Raw genomic sequence first — 21,101 nt, 5'->3', positions numbered from 1 at the left:
GGACTTGTGTTTTATGTCAACCAGACTAACTATGTACCTATTTATCCAGCCCTTGGGGCGTTGTTCCTTCAAACTGATATGAGGCACTATTCCTTCCACTGATCCCACTGATAGGGCGCCATTCCTCCCACTTGACGCCAACGGTGGGGCGCCATTCCTCCCACTTGACGCCAACGGTGGGGCGCCATTCCTCCCACTTGACGCCAACGGTGGGGCGCCATTCCTCCCACTTGACGCCAACGGTGGGGCGCCATTCCTCCCACTTGACGCCAACGGTGGGGCGCCATTCCTCCCACTTGACGCCAACGGTGGGGCGCCATTCCTCCCACTTGACGCCAACGGTGGGGCGCCATTCCTCCCACTTGACGCCAACGGTGGGGCGCCATTCCTCCCACTTGACGCCAACGGTGGGGCGCCATTCCTCCCACTTGACGCCAACGGTGGGGCGCCATTCCTCCCACTTGACGCCAACGGTGGGGCGCCATTCCTCCCACTTGACGCCAACGGTGGGGCACCATTGCGCCTTCTGACTACTTCGCTATGTAATTTTTTTTTCTTGTATTCCCACTGACCACCAAGCCTATGACTTTGTCTTCTCCTGATGCTGAAGACGTTTCTACTCCCACTGGCCACAGCCCAGCCGTCCTAAAGTCTGAAGGATCAAAAGCTGCACCTTTGTTTAGAAAGTTTGGAGACCCCCTGAGGTAATGCAATGGCCACCCAGGATTAACCAGAAATCATAAAGTTCCAAGTTTGTGCGTTTTTAAGCAAACCTGGGGTGGAGTGGGCCCTTTCCAGAGACATTGCAATCTTGCCCTGCATAGGGAGAATGACAGGATCTCTTTATTCCTTTCCGATTTTGGAATCGGATGAGGATTATGAAGGACAGTCATTCTATTCACATTTTGTAATCCTTCCGACCTGCTGACTCACCCTCTCTCTATGTGCCAGGTTCGGGTGACAGATGCAGTTGTCGCGTGTTTGGTTTCTCTGCAGGTAGACGACACTTCCTGGTCCACCTTTTTCTCGGTGTCACCCCAAACATTGACAGACAGGTTTCTTGATAAGCAGGGTGGGGGCACTTTCCTGGGAATGGGCTGGGGCCTGGTCATCCAAGTACAGACAAGTCTGGATATCGGTTTGGTATCGTACATCTACATGGGAAGATGTTAATGAGTGTGAGGTGGGAACCCTCCCTGGAAGTCTTCATATCAACTCCTGAAACCGGTTCAAAGGGAACCTCAGACTGGGCTGCTTCTTTCTTTTCCAGATTCATGGCTTAGGCTATTCCTCCAACAGATTCCCCCCCAACTTGCAGGGATTTCTTCTCACTTCCTGTTTGACTATGGAACAGGAAGTGAAGGGAAATCTCCACTATTGGGGGGGGGGGGGGGGGGAATCTGACAGTGGTTATAGCCCAAAATTGGGGGTGGGGGGGCAGTTTTGCCTACAGTTCTACTTTAATGTGCATCAACTTGTATCATGGCATGCGTTGACACCCATCGTAATGCACACCTTGAGATGCGTTTTGATTTTATTTAATTAATTTCAATAGAAAACGCATTGGGCAAAAACCTGAAACATGCAATAGAGCTGCACGATTCTGGATACAATGAGAATCCCAATTATTTTTGCTTCGAATAAAGATCACGATTTTTGGCGTAACATCAACTTTTTTTACATTATACAAAAAATTTGGGCTAACTTTTCTGTTTAGTTTTTTTTTAATTTATTATGTTAGTATTTTTTCCCCAAAAAACTGCGTTTGAAAGATTTCAGCGCAAATATAGTGTGACATAAAAGATTGCAACGATCGCCATTTTCTTCTCTAGGATCTCTGCATGCATGCCCAGTTGAGATCGCATATCGCAGTGCGATCTCAACTGGGCATGCATGCAGAGACACCTTTGCAGTGGCACCCCAACTCCCCCCCCCCCCCCCCCCAGCAAGGGTTAAATGCTTAGAGGAGCTCCAGCCTCCCCCAAAAAGCTACAAATATTGTGGCTGCTGACTTTTAATATAAGGACACTTACCTGTTCAGTGATTTCAGCACCCGAGCCGATTCCATTCTTCACCCGGCTTCGGGTGCAGGCGCTGGCATCCCCCCTAAGGAAAACCAGCAGTGAAGCCTTCAGGCTTTACAGCTTGTTTCCTACTGCGCACGCGCAAGTTGCGCTACACTTTTTGAATGGTCCTGCTGTCTTCTGGGACTTGGGTGTGTCCCAGAGGGCAGGACATTGCTGCGTAGATCTTACTCAGAAGTGGTAGCGCGTACCTGTCAAAACCAGATGAGACTACCAGGTAAAAATAAAGGGGGGGGGGGGGGGGAATGCAGACGCCACATTTTATGATTGGTGAGCTATAATGTATTACATTTTTCTTCTTGGGTTTAGATATCCTTGAAACACTTGCTACCCTCCCTCCGTCAAATGACGGCGGAGCAGTGTAGCTATTGTTCTGCGACGCCATCATATGACGGCGCACCAGAATAGCCTCTCTCCCGTGCCGATCGTGACCGCGCCGTGTTGCTAGGACACAGCGCTACCTCGATCTCGGTAAAGAGTCAATGACATGACTCTTTACTTAAGTGATCAGCTGTGTCCAATCACAGCCGGTCACATGTAAATGAGGAAGTGCCGTTATTCGGCTCTCCTCGCTACGCACTGTTAGTGTGTGAGGCGAGGAGAGCCAATCAGCGGCTCCTCATAGGGGGAGACAAGTACAAGTAATCAGTGCCCTAATTACACAAAATGTAAATAAAGTGCCAGTTTCTGTCTGCCATCAGTGCCCATAGTACTGCCAGTCAGTGCCCATCAGTGCCTGCTCATCTAAGCACTGATGGGCACTGACTGGCAGCACTATGGGCACTGATTGTGGGCACTGATGGTGGTGCCGCCTCTTAGTGCCCACCAGTGCCACCTATCAGTGCCCACCAGTGCCGCCTATCAGTGCCAATCAGTGTGGCATATTGGTACCTCCTCATCAGTGCCCATCAGTGCAGCCTATCAGTGCAGCTCCTTAGTGCGCATCAGTGAACGAGAAAAATTATTTATTTTCAAAATTTACTCACAGAAAATGAGACTTTTTTTTTTTTTTTTTTCTTTCTTTTTTTGTAAGAAATAAAAACCCCAGAAGTGATTGAATACCACCAAAAGAAAGCTCTATTTGTGTGAAAAAAAAAATGATAAAAATTTAATTTGGGTACAGTGTAGCATGACTGCGCAATTGTCATGCAAAGTATGACAGCGCTGAAAGCTGAAAATTGGCCTGGATGGGAAGGGGGTGAAAGTGCCCTGTAGGTAAGTGGTTAAGTTGTTTTTTGGTTTAGTTTTAATCTTTTTTTAATTCGATGTAGGAGGTTTGCATATCCCACCAGCCTGGAGCCAATCCGACCATTAGAATACTGATTAGCGTTATCCAGTCCTCATCCAATCGGAGCTCTCAGATGTAGAATGGTCAGAGCAGGACATTATTATGTGTAATCTGTGTGAATGGCGCCGGTGTAGATAATCTCCTTCATACAGGCAGCAGGTATGACCGGGGAGGGCTGGGAGGACAATGGAGAACATTACAAAGTGATTTTAAAGTCACTTGTGTTACCAGCTCAAAGGTCACTGCGTTCAGCCACATGTGACATGTATAACCCTTGTAGGTGAGCACGTGACAAGTCCTCCTACCTGTATTACGTCACCCATGTACACCTTCGGCTGTGCGTGTTCCTGGGAAGTGCTCATTCCCTTTTGTCATGGTCCTAAGAGGATCAGTCACAGCCAGGGTGGATTTGATTTAAATCAACTCGATTTGAATAATTCTTTTTAAAGAGCAACTGTCATCTCTGTCCCGCAGTGGCTCCTCCTCTGACCTGCTGTTGACTCACCGACAGTCCCATTTACTTTAATGGAACGGCTGGTGATGTCGCAGTGACACAACAAGGTGAGGGACATGGCGCCAGTAGGTGATTGGATGCCCATTAACAGGTGCCGCCATGATGGGTCTGGAATGACAGGTGATCTTTAAATGTAAGGGCTCATTCTTGCTGGTAGTGTGAAATTGTGTGATTGCGTCCATGCAGTGCATATTATCTCAGCTTGGATTCGTTGATTGCGTTTACCAAAAATGTACATTTATCTTTCGTTCATTGACGGGACACAGCTCCTGATCTCCTTAACCATTGGGTTATACTTCCCCCTACAGGAGTAGATAACTAGGCAGAAAAAGAACTTGACTACGCCTATGGGCAGTCCCAGGAGGTATACTCCCCCCCTCTCTGCTTTAGGTACTCAGTTTTTTCTGCCTAGTCAGGACCTATTTCCTTGCTGGGATCTCTGGTCCTGGCAATTTTTTCCTTTTTTTTCCTTTTTTTTTTATATGGATTTTTTTTTTTTTTCTCCTGGTGTTTTCCTGCGAGATCTACAGTCAACTGCCGGACTGGGCGACGGGCTGGATAATCTAGCTCCAGTGGTTACCCCAGTCTGGCCAGCAAGCATGCGCAGACCTCAGCTCTGCACTAGGTTGCCCGCGACATATCCCCACCAGACGGGCTGGCTTGCGAGTTAAATGCCTCGTGTGGTCGCATACGACCAGGTCTCAGCCTGCGTCGCAGTATTCTTTGGGGCCGACAGCTTCCCATTTCAATGGCGAGGAGGTTCTGTCTGAAGCGGTGCCCCCCTGGTTCCTGGTATGGTGAGTAGCTATCCCCCCCACCTCTCCCCCTGGAGGGTTTAGGGGTGGGCGCGGGCCCCCCTCCTTCCCGTTAGGCCCCTCCCTTGAGTCTGATGGTCCTGTGGGTCGCGCCCAGAGTTCTCAGATGGTGAGGATGATTCCTCCACTCCTGTAGCCACGCATGAAAAGGTGCTGGTGGACACACTGATTGTGTCTGTGCGTGAGACTTTAAAAATGGAGGATGCAGCTGAAGCTGCGGAGGAGGCACCGGTTCCCTTTACTACTCACAAGCCGTCTAGAGCGGTGAAGGCGTTTTTCCATTTCCTTCCTATTTCAGATTTGTTGCAAAAGAGTGGGAACATCCAAAACATCCCTTTTGTGGTCCCTAAGCGATTTGCAATGAGGTACCCTGTTGAAGAGTCCCTCCCTAAGAAGTGGGGCTGTTCCACCGGTGGTGGATCCCGCCGGTTTTCTGGTTGACTAAGGCAACCATGATTCCGGTAGAAGAATTGCCGGCTTTCAAGGATCCTACTGACAGAGAGGCAGAGGCTGTGGCCCGCAGTATATTCACTGTGGCTGGCTCGTCACTCAGACCGGTCTTCACCATTTACCCTGGTGTCACAAACTCTGACCGAGTGGGCTAAGCTTTTATGCCATGACCTGGAGGGTGAACAGCTCCCCCCTGCCCTTGCCGAGCTGGTGGACCACATGGTCCAGGGGCTGCAGTTTTTCTGTGAAGCCTCTTTGGATGCGGCTCCCCTAGTGGCTCGGCTGTGTGTTTCGACAGTGGTCCTTTGGCATGTCTTTTGGCTCAAATGCTAGTCTGCGGACCAGACTTTAGATCCAGCTCCCCTGATTTCTAGACTGTCTGTCTTTTTTGGCAGTGGTCCTTAGACATATTTTGTGGCTTAAATGTTGGTCTGCGGACCAGACCTCTTAAAAAAATAAAAATAAATAAATGATCTTCCTTTTCAAGGAGATCGCCTGTTTGGTGCTACCCTGGATGACACCATTGAGTCACACGGGGGAAGAGCACCTTTCTTCCGCAGGCTAGAAGGGTAAGAAACTCGTCGCAGACATGGCCCGTCCTTCTCGGCTCACATGAAGTTTTTTTCGTCCCTCAGGATCAGCTGACAAGGGTTCAAAGCCTCTAAAGGCCTCTTCGGGAGGATCCAAGCAACCTTGGTCTGGTACGTCCAAAACGGTTTCTCCAGACCCGCAGACAAAACTCCTTCTGCATGAAGGTGCGCCCCCACCTGTGCCTGGGGTGGGGGGACGTCTTCGCTGGTTTCCATACCCGTGGACCTCCTTGATGCAAGACAAGTGGGTCCACAAAGTGATACGGTCCGGTTACAAGATCCGAGTTTCGTTCTTACCCTCTGCAGAGGTTCTTTCATTCCAATGTGCACCTGCCCTCGGACCGCTTGCAAGACCTGTTGCTTCAAGGGGTAATTGTTTTGGTTCCACGTCCGGAACATTTTCAGAGGTTTCATTTAAACCTGTTCATGGTCCCGAAGAAGGCATGTGGCGTCCAATTCAAGATCTCAAGGCCCTGAACTGCTTTGTGTGGCTACAAAAGTTCAGAATGGAGTCAATTCGCACGGTGGAGGCATCTTTGCATCAGGGGGATTTCCTTGCCTCTATCGACATCGTGGACACTTACTTACACATTCCAATATGTGTCTGTCACCAACGTATCCTCCGCTTTGCCATGGGAGAGGAGCATTATCAGTTTTTTGGCGTTGCCCTTTGGTCTCGCGTCTGCTTGGGCCTTCACAAAGGTGTTGGCTCCGGTGCTGCCGTTGTTACATCAGCGAGGGATCACAGCGCTGGGTTACCTGGACGACCTTCTCTTGCGAGCAGAGTCTCCATTTGCTCTGATGGACACTGTGGAAACGTGGACATCCCTATATGTAGACGCCATCATTTTTGCACAAATCAATATACGCTTATTGGGATTTTTTGCCAACAATATGTAGCAGAATTGTCCTAAATTTATTAAGACATTTGTTTTTTTTTGTTTTATTTTTTATTGGATATGTTTTTAAAGCAGCAAGTAAAAATGTATTTTTTTTTTTTCAAAAAGCTCTTATTTGTGGGAAAAAAATTACATACATTTTATTTGGGAACAGCCTCGCATGACCGCGCAATTCTCAGTTAAAGTAACGCAGTGCTGTATCGCAAAAAAATGGCCTGGTCATAAAGGGGGGAAAATGTTCAGGAGCTAAAGTGGTTGATGTGAACCCTTAGCCACTATTTCCCCCTCCCCATTATGGCACTTGCACAGATATGCCAAACACCGTTGAGTCTTGGCAATGTCCTTCTGTGCATCTGTCCCGCATGTGCGCAAAGATTGGGAGGTTTTGTGGCTTCTGTGCTACCCATTTTCACACAAATATGTTGCAGGGTTGTCGGGACCAATGTAAAGGAAGAGGCAGGGCAAAAGGAGATATGTTAAGGCTTAAAGTGGACTTGCACCCTTTTGGTGAAACATGACAGCAGCGGCCTTTAGGAGGGGCTTGCCGGCCATGCCAGTGACGACGTCGTAGTGCAACCTTCTTTGTTGCCTACGTGCGAATGCTATGCCATAATGCGAATTAGCTCTTAGAGTGGTTATACCCGCCTCAATTCCACCCATAGGTGCCCCATAACAGATTCTCCAAATGGGGAGACCTGGCCAATTTTTTCCTTTTTAGGTAAGAAAAGAGAAGGAACTGCTAAGTTCAATGAGCAAGCCGCGCTAGAAACAGTGATGGATCCCGGTGGCAAAGAGGACAGTTTCATCACCCATAGCTCTCCAGGAGGTGTCCACCAGTCTGTGGCCAGCCGGGAATGCTGCATTTGTTCTCTAGCCCTCTCTGTACTAATTGGCTCCTGTTGCTGAATTTGGCCCATGGCAAGCCTTGAAAATCACCGATATTTCCAATGTTCTCAATGGCAGTATTTTAAGTATGGCCAAAGCTTTTTTTTTTTGGTCATACTTCCCTTGTGAGTCATAGGAGTGCACTTAGAGGAGATTCAGGCTCCCTCCAAAAACTAAAGCCCCGTACACACGCACAGATTGTTGGCCGTAAACTGTTGGCCAGCGTCCGATCTGCCGATTGTAGGCTTGTTAGTATGATGCTTCCGACAACCAACTGCGAATTTTCGGCCGAAAAAAATCTGGTGTGCAGGCTATAAAATTTTTGTTGGCTAACAAAAAACGGCTGATTTGTTCCTCAGTCAGTACAGATTTCGTCAGGCAAAAATCAAATGAGCAAGACTGGGCATGCTCAGAGAAGAAAAAACACAAGGAAAGTAAACATCACATGACATCACTTCTGAAGTTGTTTTTTGTTGGCCAACAAAAGTCCAGTGCAAGTCTAGAGCACATTTCAACCAACAAACACTGGACAAAAGTTGGCCGATCAGTTGGCCAACAATCTGTGCGTGTGTACGGGGCTTAAGTCAGCAGCTACAAATGCTGTAGCTGCTGATTTTTAATATAAGGACACTTGCCTGTACAGAGATCCTCACCCAAGCCGATTGTTCAATCTGCTTCGGGTGCAGGCGCCGGCATTGTTGAAGCCTTTACAGACAGTTTCCTTCTTCGCATACGCGAGTCGCCCCATCGCTTTGAATGGTCCCACAGTATTCTGGGACCTGTGATGTGTCCCAGAACGCTGCGGGGGAAAGGAATGTGGGGGGGGGGGGGGGCTAAACTTCTGTATCAGATCTCCCCAGGGAATCTGACCGGAAATGGAAGCGGGTACCTAACCCCCCCCCCCCCCCAAAAAAAAAAGATGAAAGCCAAATGTGGAAGTTGGGGGGGGGGGGGGATAGGGGGGAGGGATGGGGTAGGGTAAGCATTCAGACAAGCAGAACTTACCCTTTTGGGTAAAGATCCACTTTAACTTTTGCTCTCCTGTGACCTAAAGTCAGCAAATAGTGAGTTATTGCAGATGACATGGCAGAGCCGCTTCAGAATCTAGAAAGATCCCGACAATATTGTTGAGATCCACTTAAATGGGATGCCCAATCAGCAGCAGGCTCTGCTAAAAGCTGGAGCCATCTGTTCCCGCCCCCTCCACAGCCTGGCATTTCAGCGCTGGAGGAGCAGGGAATGGTGACTGACAGAGTAGACTAAGCACTGGGCAATCGGTGGTCATGTGATTACTCAGTTCTTGGTGTCCGAGCCAAGGTGGGACAGCTGCAGCATGGAGGTGAGTATGTATATTTGTGTTTTTTTTTTTTTGTGTTTTTTTTCAAAACCCACAGTTCTCCTTTAAATAAAAAATGCAACATATTGTCCACTTGTAGGCATTTAGCAATAGACTGGGAGCAGGGACTTCGAAGAAATAGGCCTTCAGTGTCCTAGAGAGTCTTATCAAATCTAGGAGAGGCTCTCAGCCTATCAGATGCTTGTATTTGTCCAACAAAATCTTCTAAGTGAGCTTTAGAAAGAACATCACGTCCTTAGTCGTGTTTACCCTCTTATAGTGCTGTGACGTTGCCACTTAGATAGCAGAGCCAACTTTCAGTAATTGTGCTTTTGTCGTCATGGCATGCTGACACTTGTAGTATCTCGCGGCTGAAAGGCTTGAGGCTGTGCAAGACTGAGCGAGAACGCTTGACTCTCAGTGCTCGCTTTACGCTACATTGTACTGATGTGGGTGTCTCATCCATGAGACGTCTGCCTATCACCCATCCCGGCCTTCCCCACCTGTGCCATGCTGGAGGACGGCCATCAGGACTTGTCTGAAAATAATCTCAGGCGTTCCCGGTGTGCTGCCAGAAAGGTGGATGATGCCAACATTGCCCAGATTGTATCTGAGAAGTCACTCCAGGACAATGCAATATAAAATTCAGAATAATCTGAGGGGGATGAGGCATCATACGTGCTTTTACTTGTATGAGCGCTGCTGGGATTTCATGCAAGGACATGCAGTCCAGGATTTGTAGAAGAAGGAATTCTGTGTCGTCCTTGTATTAATAATGCACCAAAATACCTCTGCTTGCTGCACTTTGCCATAGTGACCCGTCCAGGTAATTTATAGTAATTTAATGCAAATGATTTAAGATTAGTGGTGTGTAGAAATGAAAATTCTGGACCAAAACCAAAAATTCAGGATGCACCTGGCCGAAAAAAAAACAAAACGTAATGGACAGTTTTTTTAAAAAAGAAAAGAACACTAAAGGCAGCAAAAACGCATATGCATTTTCATTTTTCGGCAGTGATTATTTGCACCTTTTTTTTTTTTTTTTTATCGGCAAAACGCCGATGACCCTATTTTCAGCCGATAATTTTAGGTGGCCGATAAATCCCTAATGGGGAGGGGCCGAACACCTCCAGTTTGGTTCGCACCAGAATTTCCGAACATGGAAAAAGTTCGGACCTCAGCCACGAACTTGAAAAACCAAAGGTCCCCATTTTGAAGACTTGTATGCAAGTGATTGGTCAAAATTTGGACAATGTACCCCATAACCCATACCCATTCACATGGGGTTGGGGGCGGGATCTGGGGGCCCCTTTAATAGGGGTTTCCAGATTCCAATAAGCCCCCCCCCACCCACAGACCCCCACAGGCACAGCCCAGGTTATGGGGAAGAGGCCCTTGTCCCCACCAATGTAAGGAGCATTCTTCTCATTGACCACCAATGTAAGGAGCATTCTTCCCACTGACACCCAATGTAAGGAGCCTTCTTCTCACTGACCACCAATGTAAGGAGCATTTCTCCTACTGACCACCAATGTAAGGAGGATTCTTCTTACTGACCTCCAATGTAAAGAACATTCTTCCCATGGACTACCCATGTAAGGGACATTCTTCCCATTGACCACCAATGTAAGGGGCATTCTTCCCATTGACCACCAATGTAAGGGACATTCTTCCCATTGACCACCAATGTAAGGGACATTCTTCCCATTGAACACCAATGTAAGGGACATTCTTCCCATTGAACACCAATGTAAGGGACATTCATCCCATTGACCACCAATGTAAGGAGCATTCTTCCCATTGACTCCCAATGTAAGGAGCATTCTTCCCACTGACCCCCAATGTAAGGATCATTCTTCCCACTGACCCCCAATGTAAGGATCATTCTTCCCACTGACCCCCAATGTAAGGATCATTCTTCCCACTGACCCCCAATGTAAGGAACATTCATCCCATTGACCACCAATGTAAGGAACATTCATCCCATTGACCACCAATGTAAGGGGCATTCTTCCCACTGACCCCCAATGTAAGGAGCATTCTTCCCACTGACCATCACACTAATGTACTGTGATCTGTAGGTATAGTAATTATTACCAGAGGTTCTGAGACACCTGGACATTATTTAGGGGTTCATCCACGTTTGAAAAAAGATTGGAAAAGGCAGCTGTAAGCTATAATAAGGACACCTACTTACTAGTCCATGCTGTCCAATGCTTCCTTCCTCCCACATGAGGTTCTTAACGTCTACACCGCCATCTTGGATTTAGGAGCCGGCTGTCGATTCCTGATTTTCGCAGCTGGCTCCCTTATGACGCTCCACAGTGCATGTACCCAATCCATAAATTCCACGTGGACTGAGGCCTCCTAGTATATGTGACGTGATTTCCCGGGAGGCTGTGGGCGGGGGGTGGTGGCTATGCTATCCTCCCTAAGGCAAGGTACACGGAAGTAGAGGGGTTCACCATCAAAATATGGAATTTGCTATTCCATTAGCGAAGGGGAGGGGCATAGAATGTACCAAATTTGGTGAAAGGACAACTTTTATTAAGGATTTGACTCTGGTGAAGGATCTCATTTAGGCCTCATGTTGTGGCTTGTGACTCTGGAGTCTGGAGCAGTGGTTTGCTTTTATATATATATATATATATATATATATATATATATATATTAGTTTACATGTAGCTTGCCTCCTAATATTCTATATTTCCTTATCAGTGCCTGTGACACCTCCTGCAGGGTTCATGTATCTGCAGATACTTTTGTAGGTAAGAAGTCACACCTGGTTGTGATCCCCGGCAGGGACTTTCTGGCACCGCGGTTGGTAGAAATGGAAATATTGATGGAAAAAGCAAATAGTTTGTCAGATAACGACTCCCAGGACACAAAAAGAGAAATGTGAAATCAATATGAAAATATCCACTGATCAATACAATATGGGAGCGTCCGAATTTAAAGCTGACCTTCAGTCTTCCCTCCAGTCTTGCACAGTTGTAGCGATTCCTCTCCTGGACTGAAATGGCTTCCTCTGATTTCATTGCACGCTGTGAGCTTCTCACAAGGTGCATTAAAAGCTGCAGCAAGTAAGATAGAGCCCCGCCTCATTTCCTGGCTGGAGGATGTGTGCCATTCTCTAGCGCGCACATTGCAAACACAAGGCATGCCAGGCCTTGTCGTGTGGCCCTCCCACTTAGGTTTTGCAGCCAGAACGTGGCAAACTCCATTCCGCTACCTCTGGCTTCCACCCTCCGCTCCCCGCTGTCACTTGTAATCACGAAGCCTTCAGTGTTTACAAGGGACCGCTTTTCTCTGAGCAGCTTCCGGATCGAACAGACCCCTGCCTACACAGGGATGTACAGAGCTGGACCAGGTAGGCGAGAGAGATGCAAGAAAGCTTTTGGAGGGGGGGGGGGGGGTGCACTCTATATGTAATATACAAGAATGTCTCTCACGCTATCATGTATTCTAATGTAGAAAATGTGAAAGGGATTATGTATATAATTATTTAGATGAGGTGAGGCTGCTGCTGTCACTTAAAAACCTATCCTTTAGCTAAGGGTAAATTATAGTGTATAACGTAGTGCTGCCCTGCCTCTCATAAAGTGCAATATAATAAAATAAATATAAACAATAATACAAGTGTGTCTTCTTGTGCATAATAAATTGTATGCAATTTTTAAGTGTACCTGTGTAGTAAAATATCATAAAATACCATAATATGTAAACCTGGAGTATGCACTTATAAAGAAGAAAATGGTAACAAATTATTAATCAAGATAACCAATAAAGTGCTTGGGCAGAGCCGGAAGTGACGTGCAGACCGACATACACAGCACAGAAACAGCGCCGGTTAATAGAGTTTTAAAACGTGGGTCTGTATATTGTCTTACTACTCCATAAATGTTAAAATACTACACCCCCTGAACTCTGTACGTAGCGCGCCCCTGAACTCTGCACTCTCAGCAGATCCCAGATTAGCAGACCCCTGCCTACACAGCGAGGTACAGAGCCGGACCAGGTAGGAGAGAGAGATTTGAGGAAGCTTTGGGGGAGGAGGTGTTGCACTCTGTACATAACACACCCTTGAACTCTGCACTCTGTACGTAACGTACTCCTGCACTCTGTACGTAACGTACTCCTGCACTCTGTACGTAACGTACTCCTGCACTCTGTACGTAACGTACTCCTGCTCTCTGTACGTAACGTACTCCTGCTCTCTGTACGTAACGTACTCCTGCACTCTGTACGTAACGTACTCCTGCACTCTGTATGTAACGTACTCCTGCTCTCTGTACGTAACGTACTCCTGCTCTCTGTACGTAACGTACTCCTGCTCTCTGTACGTAACGTACTCCTGCACTCTGTACGTAACGTACTCCTGCACTCTGTACGTAACGTACTCCTGCACTCTGTACGTAACGTACTCCTGCACTCTGTACGTAACGTACTCCTGCACTCTGTACGTAACGTACTCCTGCACTCTGTACGTAACGTACTCCTGCACTCTGTACGTAACGTACTCCTGCTCTCTGTACGTAACGTACTCCTGCTCTCTGTACGTAACGTACTCCTGCTCTCTGTACGTAACGTACTCCTGCTCTCTGTACGTAACGTACTCCTGCTCTCTGTACGTAACGTACTCCTGCTCTCTGTACGTAACGTACTCCTGCTCTCTGTACGTAACGTACTCCTGCACTCTGTATTCTCAGCAGCTCCCGGATTAACAGATCCCTGCCTACACACAGGAAGGTAAAGAGCCAGGCCAGGTAGGAGAGGGAGATGCGAGGAAGCTTTGTGGGGGGGGGGGTTTGCACTCTGTACCTACCCCTGTACTCTGCACTCTTTATGTAACGTACTCCTGATCTCTGCGCTTTGTACGTAGCGCGCCCCTGACCTCTGTACGTAGCGCGCCCCTGACCTCTGTACGTAGCGCGCCCCTGACCTCTGTATGTGGCGCACACCAGATACAACTGGCCCGCTCCTTTCATTCATTGGATTTCAGTTCTTTCAATGGTGGAGGCTCAGCATCACATGGTGGTGTTACCTTGGGTGGTCTGCAATGCAAATACCGCATGCCTAGGAACACCCACTCCCGCTGGCCCCTCCCACCCATCATGATTTTCTTGCATTGCATAGAAAAGCACAGAGAACCACTGATGACGACATTGGGTCTAAAGTAAGGTATGTAATGAGAATGAAAAGGTTTTATTAAAAAGTATTGATGAGGGGGGAGGGAGGAACCAGGGAAGGCAAGATATAAGCAGAATAAGCTTGACATTATACAGCAGTGACTTTGGAGAAGTTCTCTCGGGATTCTGGGATAGCGGATTGTATGGAATTTAGAGTAGAAGGTAAAATGAGGAAACGTTATGGCTGCAGTGGAGTTGAATGGTTTACTGTAAAGCATTAGTAGTTCTCTGATTGCTTTCGCTTCCCTGAAAATGTTCTTTCATCATTTAGTGGTTTGGTTGATGGACAAAATGTTCCTAAATCCTCCCTTTGTATCTGCGTTTGGCAATGACGTCCCTTCTAGCAAGGAGCCCAATCGCTGCTCTACTTTCTCAGGTTTGATTTACATTCAGCTGTCTACAAACCAATACACTTCTTCAGCAACTTCAAATACTGAGGAGTACAAATACTGCAGCTGCTGACTTGCAACAATCAGGGACTTCCCGGGGTGCGGGGTCCAGCGCTGCCTTCCCGCAGCCGGGTTCTTCTTACTGCTGCAGGTCCCCGGTGCAACCATTTGGATACAGGAGCCAATTGTAGCTTCCTGAGGAACCATAGCTGGCACCCCACTGCGCATGCGTGAGCGTACACAGTGTATGGTGAGAGGTCCTGCAGCTTCCTGGGACGTGACCTGTCCCAGGAGACTACGGGAGGGTGTGGGGCAAGGGGTGCCATTTTTACTTAGGCGAGGATTGCCAACATGGGAGCAGGTACTAAGTCCTCAAGTATTATTATTATTATTATTATTATTTCAGGTACTTATATAGCGCTATCAATTTACGCAGCGCTTTACATATACATTGCACATTCACATCAGTCTCTGCCCTCAAGGAGCTTACAATCTAAGGTCCCTAACTCACATTCATACATACATACATACATACATACATACATACATACATACATACATACATACATACATAGTAGGACCAATTTTATACAGGATCCAATTAACCTACCAGCATGTCTTTGGAGTGTGGGAGGAAACCGGAGTACTCGGAGGAAACCCACACAGACACAGGGAGAACATGCAAACTCCAGGCAGGAAGTGTTGTGGTTGGGATTCGAACCAGCGACCCTCTTGCTGCTAGGAGAAAGTGCTAACCACTACACCACTGTGCCACATTATTATTATTATTATTATTATTATTATTATTATTTTTATTATTGATTTGTATAGCGCCAACAGTTTGCGCAGCTCTTTACATTATGAGGGAAGACAATACAGTTACAATATAATTCAATACAGGAGGAATTGGAGGGCCTCGCTCGTTAGAGCTTACAATCTACAATGTACATGGATCTAAAGTCCTCTGGTGTAAAATTTAAAATTCCTGGCACTTATCCTTATCTGGTCAGCCGCAGGGTGGATAAAAATCGTTTTTTTTTTTTTTTTTTTTTTTGAACTTTTTCTATTTTAAATCAGATAATTTTTTTTATTATTTAAATCTGATTATTTATTTTTTTTGCTTTTTATCTAATTTATTTTAATAAAATGCTTTTGGTGTAAAAAATCTATCTAATGATAATTTTTCTATTTAGGATACATGTATAATTTTTAGTTTATTCAGCATGCAATGAAGCTTAGTTATGTAGCATGAGGCTGTATATTCTTCAATATTTTAATTTTTCTTAAACTTATTCAATGAATCCATGAGCTAACATTGCACTGCATTGATGCATTCACACAATTACACACTAACTAGCAGCAAGAATGAGTCCTTTTTGTTTTGAAAATCTATGTACACTACAAACTGTATGATTGAATCGGTTCTGATATCGCTATTTTACTCACCCAACAGCTGCTTATTCTATATAGGAAACCCTAATTTTGTTTGGAAATATTAAAGATTCTAACTACTAGCAAGAATAAGTCCTTGCATTTAAAGAGCACCTGTCATTTCAGTGATGTCATGGCAGCGCCTGTTAGCTGCCATCCACTCATTCGCTGCCGCCACGTCCCTCACCTTGTGTCACTGCCGGATTGCCAGCTGAGCTGTCCTATTAAAGTGAATGGGACTGTCGGTGAGTCAGCAGCGGGTCAGAGGAGGAGCCGCTGTGGGACAGAGAGCGACAGTTGCTCTTTAAAAAATGATTTAAACAGAGTTGATTTAAATCAAATCCACCCTGGTCATCCACAAGTGCCGCATACAGCCACCCATTCAGGTGAATGGCCAGGCTCCTTGTAAATACAGAAGTCTTCTGCATCAGCGCCTACCTGTGCACAGATGTGCAGGACATAAATACCCCAGACATGCATACACGGGTAAACAGTCATGCAGAAGCTATTGGCATTTACAAGAATACAGTTATAAAGGGCGGCTGTACTGGCAACTCTGGCTCCCCATAAACCAGAAAGTGCCGGAGTTTTACACTAGAAGACTTTGAAGCCTACAGATATCTTGATGCATGAGGCCTGAAGCCTACAGATATCTGGATGCATGAGGCCTGAAGCCTACAGATATCTGGATGCATGAGGCCTGAAGCCTACAGATATCTGGATGCATGAGGCCTGAAGCCTACAGATATCTGGATGCATGAGGCCTAAATCTCTACAACAGGGGTGTCAAACTCCATTTCATCACAGGCTGCATCAGCATTATGGTTGCCTTCAAAGGGCCAGCTTTATACAAAAGACTAGATGTCCAGTGCACCCCCCCCCCCCCTTACTTCAGATGTCAAGAACCCCATCCACCATCAGAATTTGAGTCCCCCATTCCCTTACATCACAGTGCGCCCCTTTGTGATGCTGGGGGAGGAGAACGACCATAGGAGGGCAGGAGTCTGAATGTGGAGACTAGGAGAGGTAGAGGGGTGCCACTGCAGAGAGAGGCACAGGAGCCTCTCTATGGCTGCATGGAGAAGCACAGGATCTGGTGGAGGAGTTCTGTCCTCGCTCTACTGCTGAGGCAAGGTGGGGGTAACAATGAAGGGGGTTACCACAGATGTTAGAGAAGTGCAAGGGCCAAATGAAATGGGCTGGAGGGCTGGATTTGGCCCCAGGGCCTTGTGTTTGACCCATGTGTTCTACAAAGCGATTGTCCTCTTAAAGTAAAACCACAGCTCAACCACTTACTGCCCTCTGCCCGCCTGTGTGAAAGAGGAATTGGAGAGTATATTTGGTAGTGTGTTTGCGCTACAAAATCCTAACAGAGGTTCTAACCCTTCCATACTTATCTATAACAAAAGAAAGTTCTGGCTGGGTGTACCCACTGGTGTTTTCTTCTCCGAAATATACAATTCATTGTGACTCGGTGATGATGTAATGACTGTGAATAGGTGGTGATGTAATAACTGTGAATCGGTGATGATGTAATAACTGTGAATCGGTGATGATGTAATAACTGTGAATCGGTGATGATGTAATAACTGTGAATAGGTGATGATGTAATGACTGTGAATCGGTGATGATGTAATGACTGTGAATAGGTGGTGATGTAATAACTGTGAATCGGTGATGATGTAATGACTGTGAATAGGTGGTGATGTAATAACTGTGAATCGGTGATGATGTAATAACTGTGAATAGGTAATGATGTAATAACTGTGAATTGGTGGTGATGTAATGACTGTGAATAGGTGATGATGTAATGACTGTGAATCGGTGATGATGTAATGACTGTGAATCGGTGATGATGTAATGACTGTGAATCGGTGATGATGTAATGACTGTGAATAGGTGGTGATGTAATAACTGTGAATCGGTGATGATGTAATAACTGTGAATAGGTAATGATGTAATAACTGTGAATTGGTGGTGATGTAATGACTGTGAATAGGTGATGATGTAATGACTGTGAATCGGTGATGATGTAATGACTGTGAGTTGGTGATGATGTAATGACTGTGAGTCGGTGATGATGTAATGACTGTGAATCGGTGATGATGTAATGACTGTGAATTGGTGGTGATGTAATGACTGTGAATCGGTGATGATGTAATGACTGTGAATAGGTGGTGATGTAATAACTGTGAATCGGTGGTGATGTAATGACTGTGAATAGGTGATGATGTAATGACTGTGAATAGGTGGTGATGTAATGACTGTGAATAGGTGATGATGTAATAACTGTGAATTGGTGGTGATGTAATGACTGTGAATAGGTGATGATGTAATGACTGTGAATCGGTGATGATGTAATGACTGTGAATAGGTGGTGATGTAATAACTGTGAATCGGTGATGATGTAATAACTGTGAATAGGTGATGATGTAATGACTGTGAATAGGTGATGATGTAATGACTGTGAGTCAGTGATGATGTAATAACTGTGAATTGGTGGTGATGTAATGACTGTGAATCGGTGATGATGTAATGACTGTGAATCGGTGATGATGTAAACCTCGTCTAACCTCCCCATTCTGTCTGTCCTCAGGCTGTGAGGAGCTGTAAAGATGGAGGCCGTTCTCTCACCATGGGTGCAGCGCTATCATGACTTCATGAAAGGAGCAGGTAAGACGCGCCATTAATACCGCTCAACCATCTGAAGAGATTTTTTCTGTTGTGTGAAAAAAGGGGGAAATGTGGTCTGATTTGACAAAAGCACAATGAATGGTAGATTAATCAGCTTTTGATCAAACTGATCCCAGACTGAATATTTGAAATAGACTTCTGCATTACGGCTGGCAGCATCCAATCCAGCAACACCAGAATGGTTACAAACCTCCCCTGAGGAAGTGTCCTGCCTGATGCCTCAGAAACACATTGTTGGCTTTTCAGTAGTTTATTTTTGTACCAATAAAATGCATATTTGTTTTTACCAATCTGACTGATCTCCTTCCTTTTATCTGAAGACTCAGACTTCCTCAGGGGAGGTTTGTAACCATTCTGGTACTGCTGGATTGGATGCTGCCAGCCGTAATGCAGGAGTCTCCTTCAAATATTCAGTCTGGGATCAGTTTGATCAAAAGCTGATTATTCTACCATTCATTGTGCTTTTGTGTTCTGGGTGGAGACCAGACGAAGCAACACAGACCTGGGGAGAACATTCAAACTCCATGCAGGCAATGTTCCTGGTTGAAGTTGCATCTAGGACCTTGTTGCAGAGTGAAATAAGATATTTATTTTGCATTTATGTAATTTCGCCTCCTACATTGGCGGTCAGTGTCGGCAGGAGATCAGTCTACTATAGTTCTCTACTCAAGAGGAAACCCCTTTCCGTTGGTGGTCGATGTAAAGGAGATCCTTTTAAGTTGGTGATCTGTGAAGCAGAGATCCCCTACATTGGTGGTCCCTGTAGAAGAGACCCCTTTGAATTGGCAGGCGGTGTAGAAGGGACCCCTCAGATTAGCGGTCAGTATAGAAGAGGCCCCTCAGATTGGTGTTTGGTGTAGAAGGGGCCCCTCAGATTGGCGTTTGGTGTAGAAGGGGCCCCTCAGATTGGCGTTTGGTGTAGAAGGGGCCCCTCAGATTGGCGTTTGGTGTAGAAGGGGCCCCTCAGATTGGCGTTTGGTGTAGAAGGGGCCCCTCAGATTGGTGGTCAGTGTAGAAGAGGCCCCTCAGATTGGCGTTCGGCGTAGAGGGGACCCCTCAGATTGGCGTTTGGCATAGAAGGGACCCCTCAGAATGGCGTTTGGTGTAGAAGGGACCCCTCAGATTGGTGGTCGTGTAGAAGGGAACCCTTTGGATTGGCGTTTGGTGTAGAAGGGACCCCTCAGATTGGCGTTTGGTGTAGAAGGGGCCCCTCAGATTGGCGTTTGGTGTAGAAGGGGCCTCTCAGATTGGCGTTTGGTGTAGAAGGGGCCCCTCAGATTGGTGGTCAGTGTAGAAGAGGCCCCTCAGATTGGCGTTTGGCGTAGAAGGGACCCCTCAGATTGGCGTTTGGCGTAGAAGGGACCCCTCAGATTGGTGGTCGGTGTAGAAGGGAACCCTTCGGATTGGTGTCTGGTGTAGAAGGGACCCCTCAGATTGGCGTTTGGTGTAGAAGGGACCCCTCAGATTGGTGGTTGGTGTAGAAGGGGACCCTTAGGATTGGCGTCTGGTGTAGAAGGGACCCCTCAGATTGGCGTTTGGTGTAGAAGGGAAACCTCAGATTGGCTTTCGGCGTAGAAGGGAGACCCCTTACATTGGCGGTCGGTGTAGAAGGGACCCCTCAGATTGGCAGACGGCGTAGAAGGGACTCCAAGCAGATTTCTCCTCTGAAGTAAGACACGGATGATGACGGCACTATTTTGAACGGTTGCTGATTTCTCCCGTATTGCTCGTTACTCCTCTGAAGCGATGCGTACACGGGATGCAAATAATATAAAAAGCTGTAGATAGAATATTATTCATATGAAAATATCCCGGCCACCGACACCCGATCACCTGTCTGCTCAGCTGCCCGTCACTCATCAGCCCGTCTGCAAAACCGAAAATAATCTGCAGGGCCAAAAAGAGCGCCTCCCCCCCCCCCCCCCCACCACAAACCCCCCCACCTCGGTTCACAATCCTCCCCGCAAATATTTAATCATGGCTTTTGCCTTTTCTGCTCTTCGCATCAATGAATGCAGATGTTTGGAGATCCAAGCTACTAATTATCCCCCTCTATTCTTCATGTATTCCCAGCCTGCTGGCTTCCGTTAACGCCTTTTATAAATGTTCTGTTATTTGTCTGAACTCCTTATGTGTATTCTTAGAGAACCAATCACCGGCAGTCATTTCTAATAATTCTCCCCTTTTAGATATATTCGTATAGTTACTCTGGTTGAAAATATACACGAGTCCATCATCCAGTTCAACCAACATATAACCCAGTATTACTTTGTATTTCAGGGCTTTTTTTTTTTCTCTGGAAATAAGACCGTACATTAAGCAATTTTCTTTCCGTCAGCCGCAGCTTAAAGGAAATTAAATTGCTTAATTCCCTCAATAACGTATTCAGTGTTGATGGTGGGAATCCTTCTTGCAGCGCTGTTGTGTCCTGTCAGCGGGCAGCCTTCCCTACCGGCAGAATACAATGATGGCTGCTGGTGGCTATAACCACCGTTAGTGATCAGGCAAAAAAAAAAACCTGACAGGCTTGAAGTGAA

At 46.5% G+C, this 21,101-nt stretch overlaps 1 protein-coding gene across 1 annotated transcript in view; it reads left to right on the top strand.

The window, feature by feature from the left end:
• The window catches only part of ELOVL1 (ELOVL fatty acid elongase 1), a 79,159-nt gene that overhangs the window by 31,751 nt on the left and 26,307 nt on the right, over positions 1–21,101 (top strand). The window contains exon 2 of the mRNA XM_082264826.1: positions 18,467–18,543. Coding sequence (XP_082120952.1) covers positions 18,486–18,543 — 58 coding nt within the window. The 5' untranslated portion in view covers positions 18,467–18,485. The remainder of the gene's footprint in view (positions 1–18,466; positions 18,544–21,101) is intronic.

This window comes from Pelophylax lessonae, assembly GCF_965119305.1.
Source record: "Pelophylax lessonae genome assembly, chromosome: 8".
NCBI lineage: Eukaryota > Metazoa > Chordata > Amphibia > Anura > Ranidae > Pelophylax > Pelophylax lessonae.
Note: the sequence above shows the minus strand (reverse complement) of the source record. Positions and strands in the feature narration are given on the sequence as shown.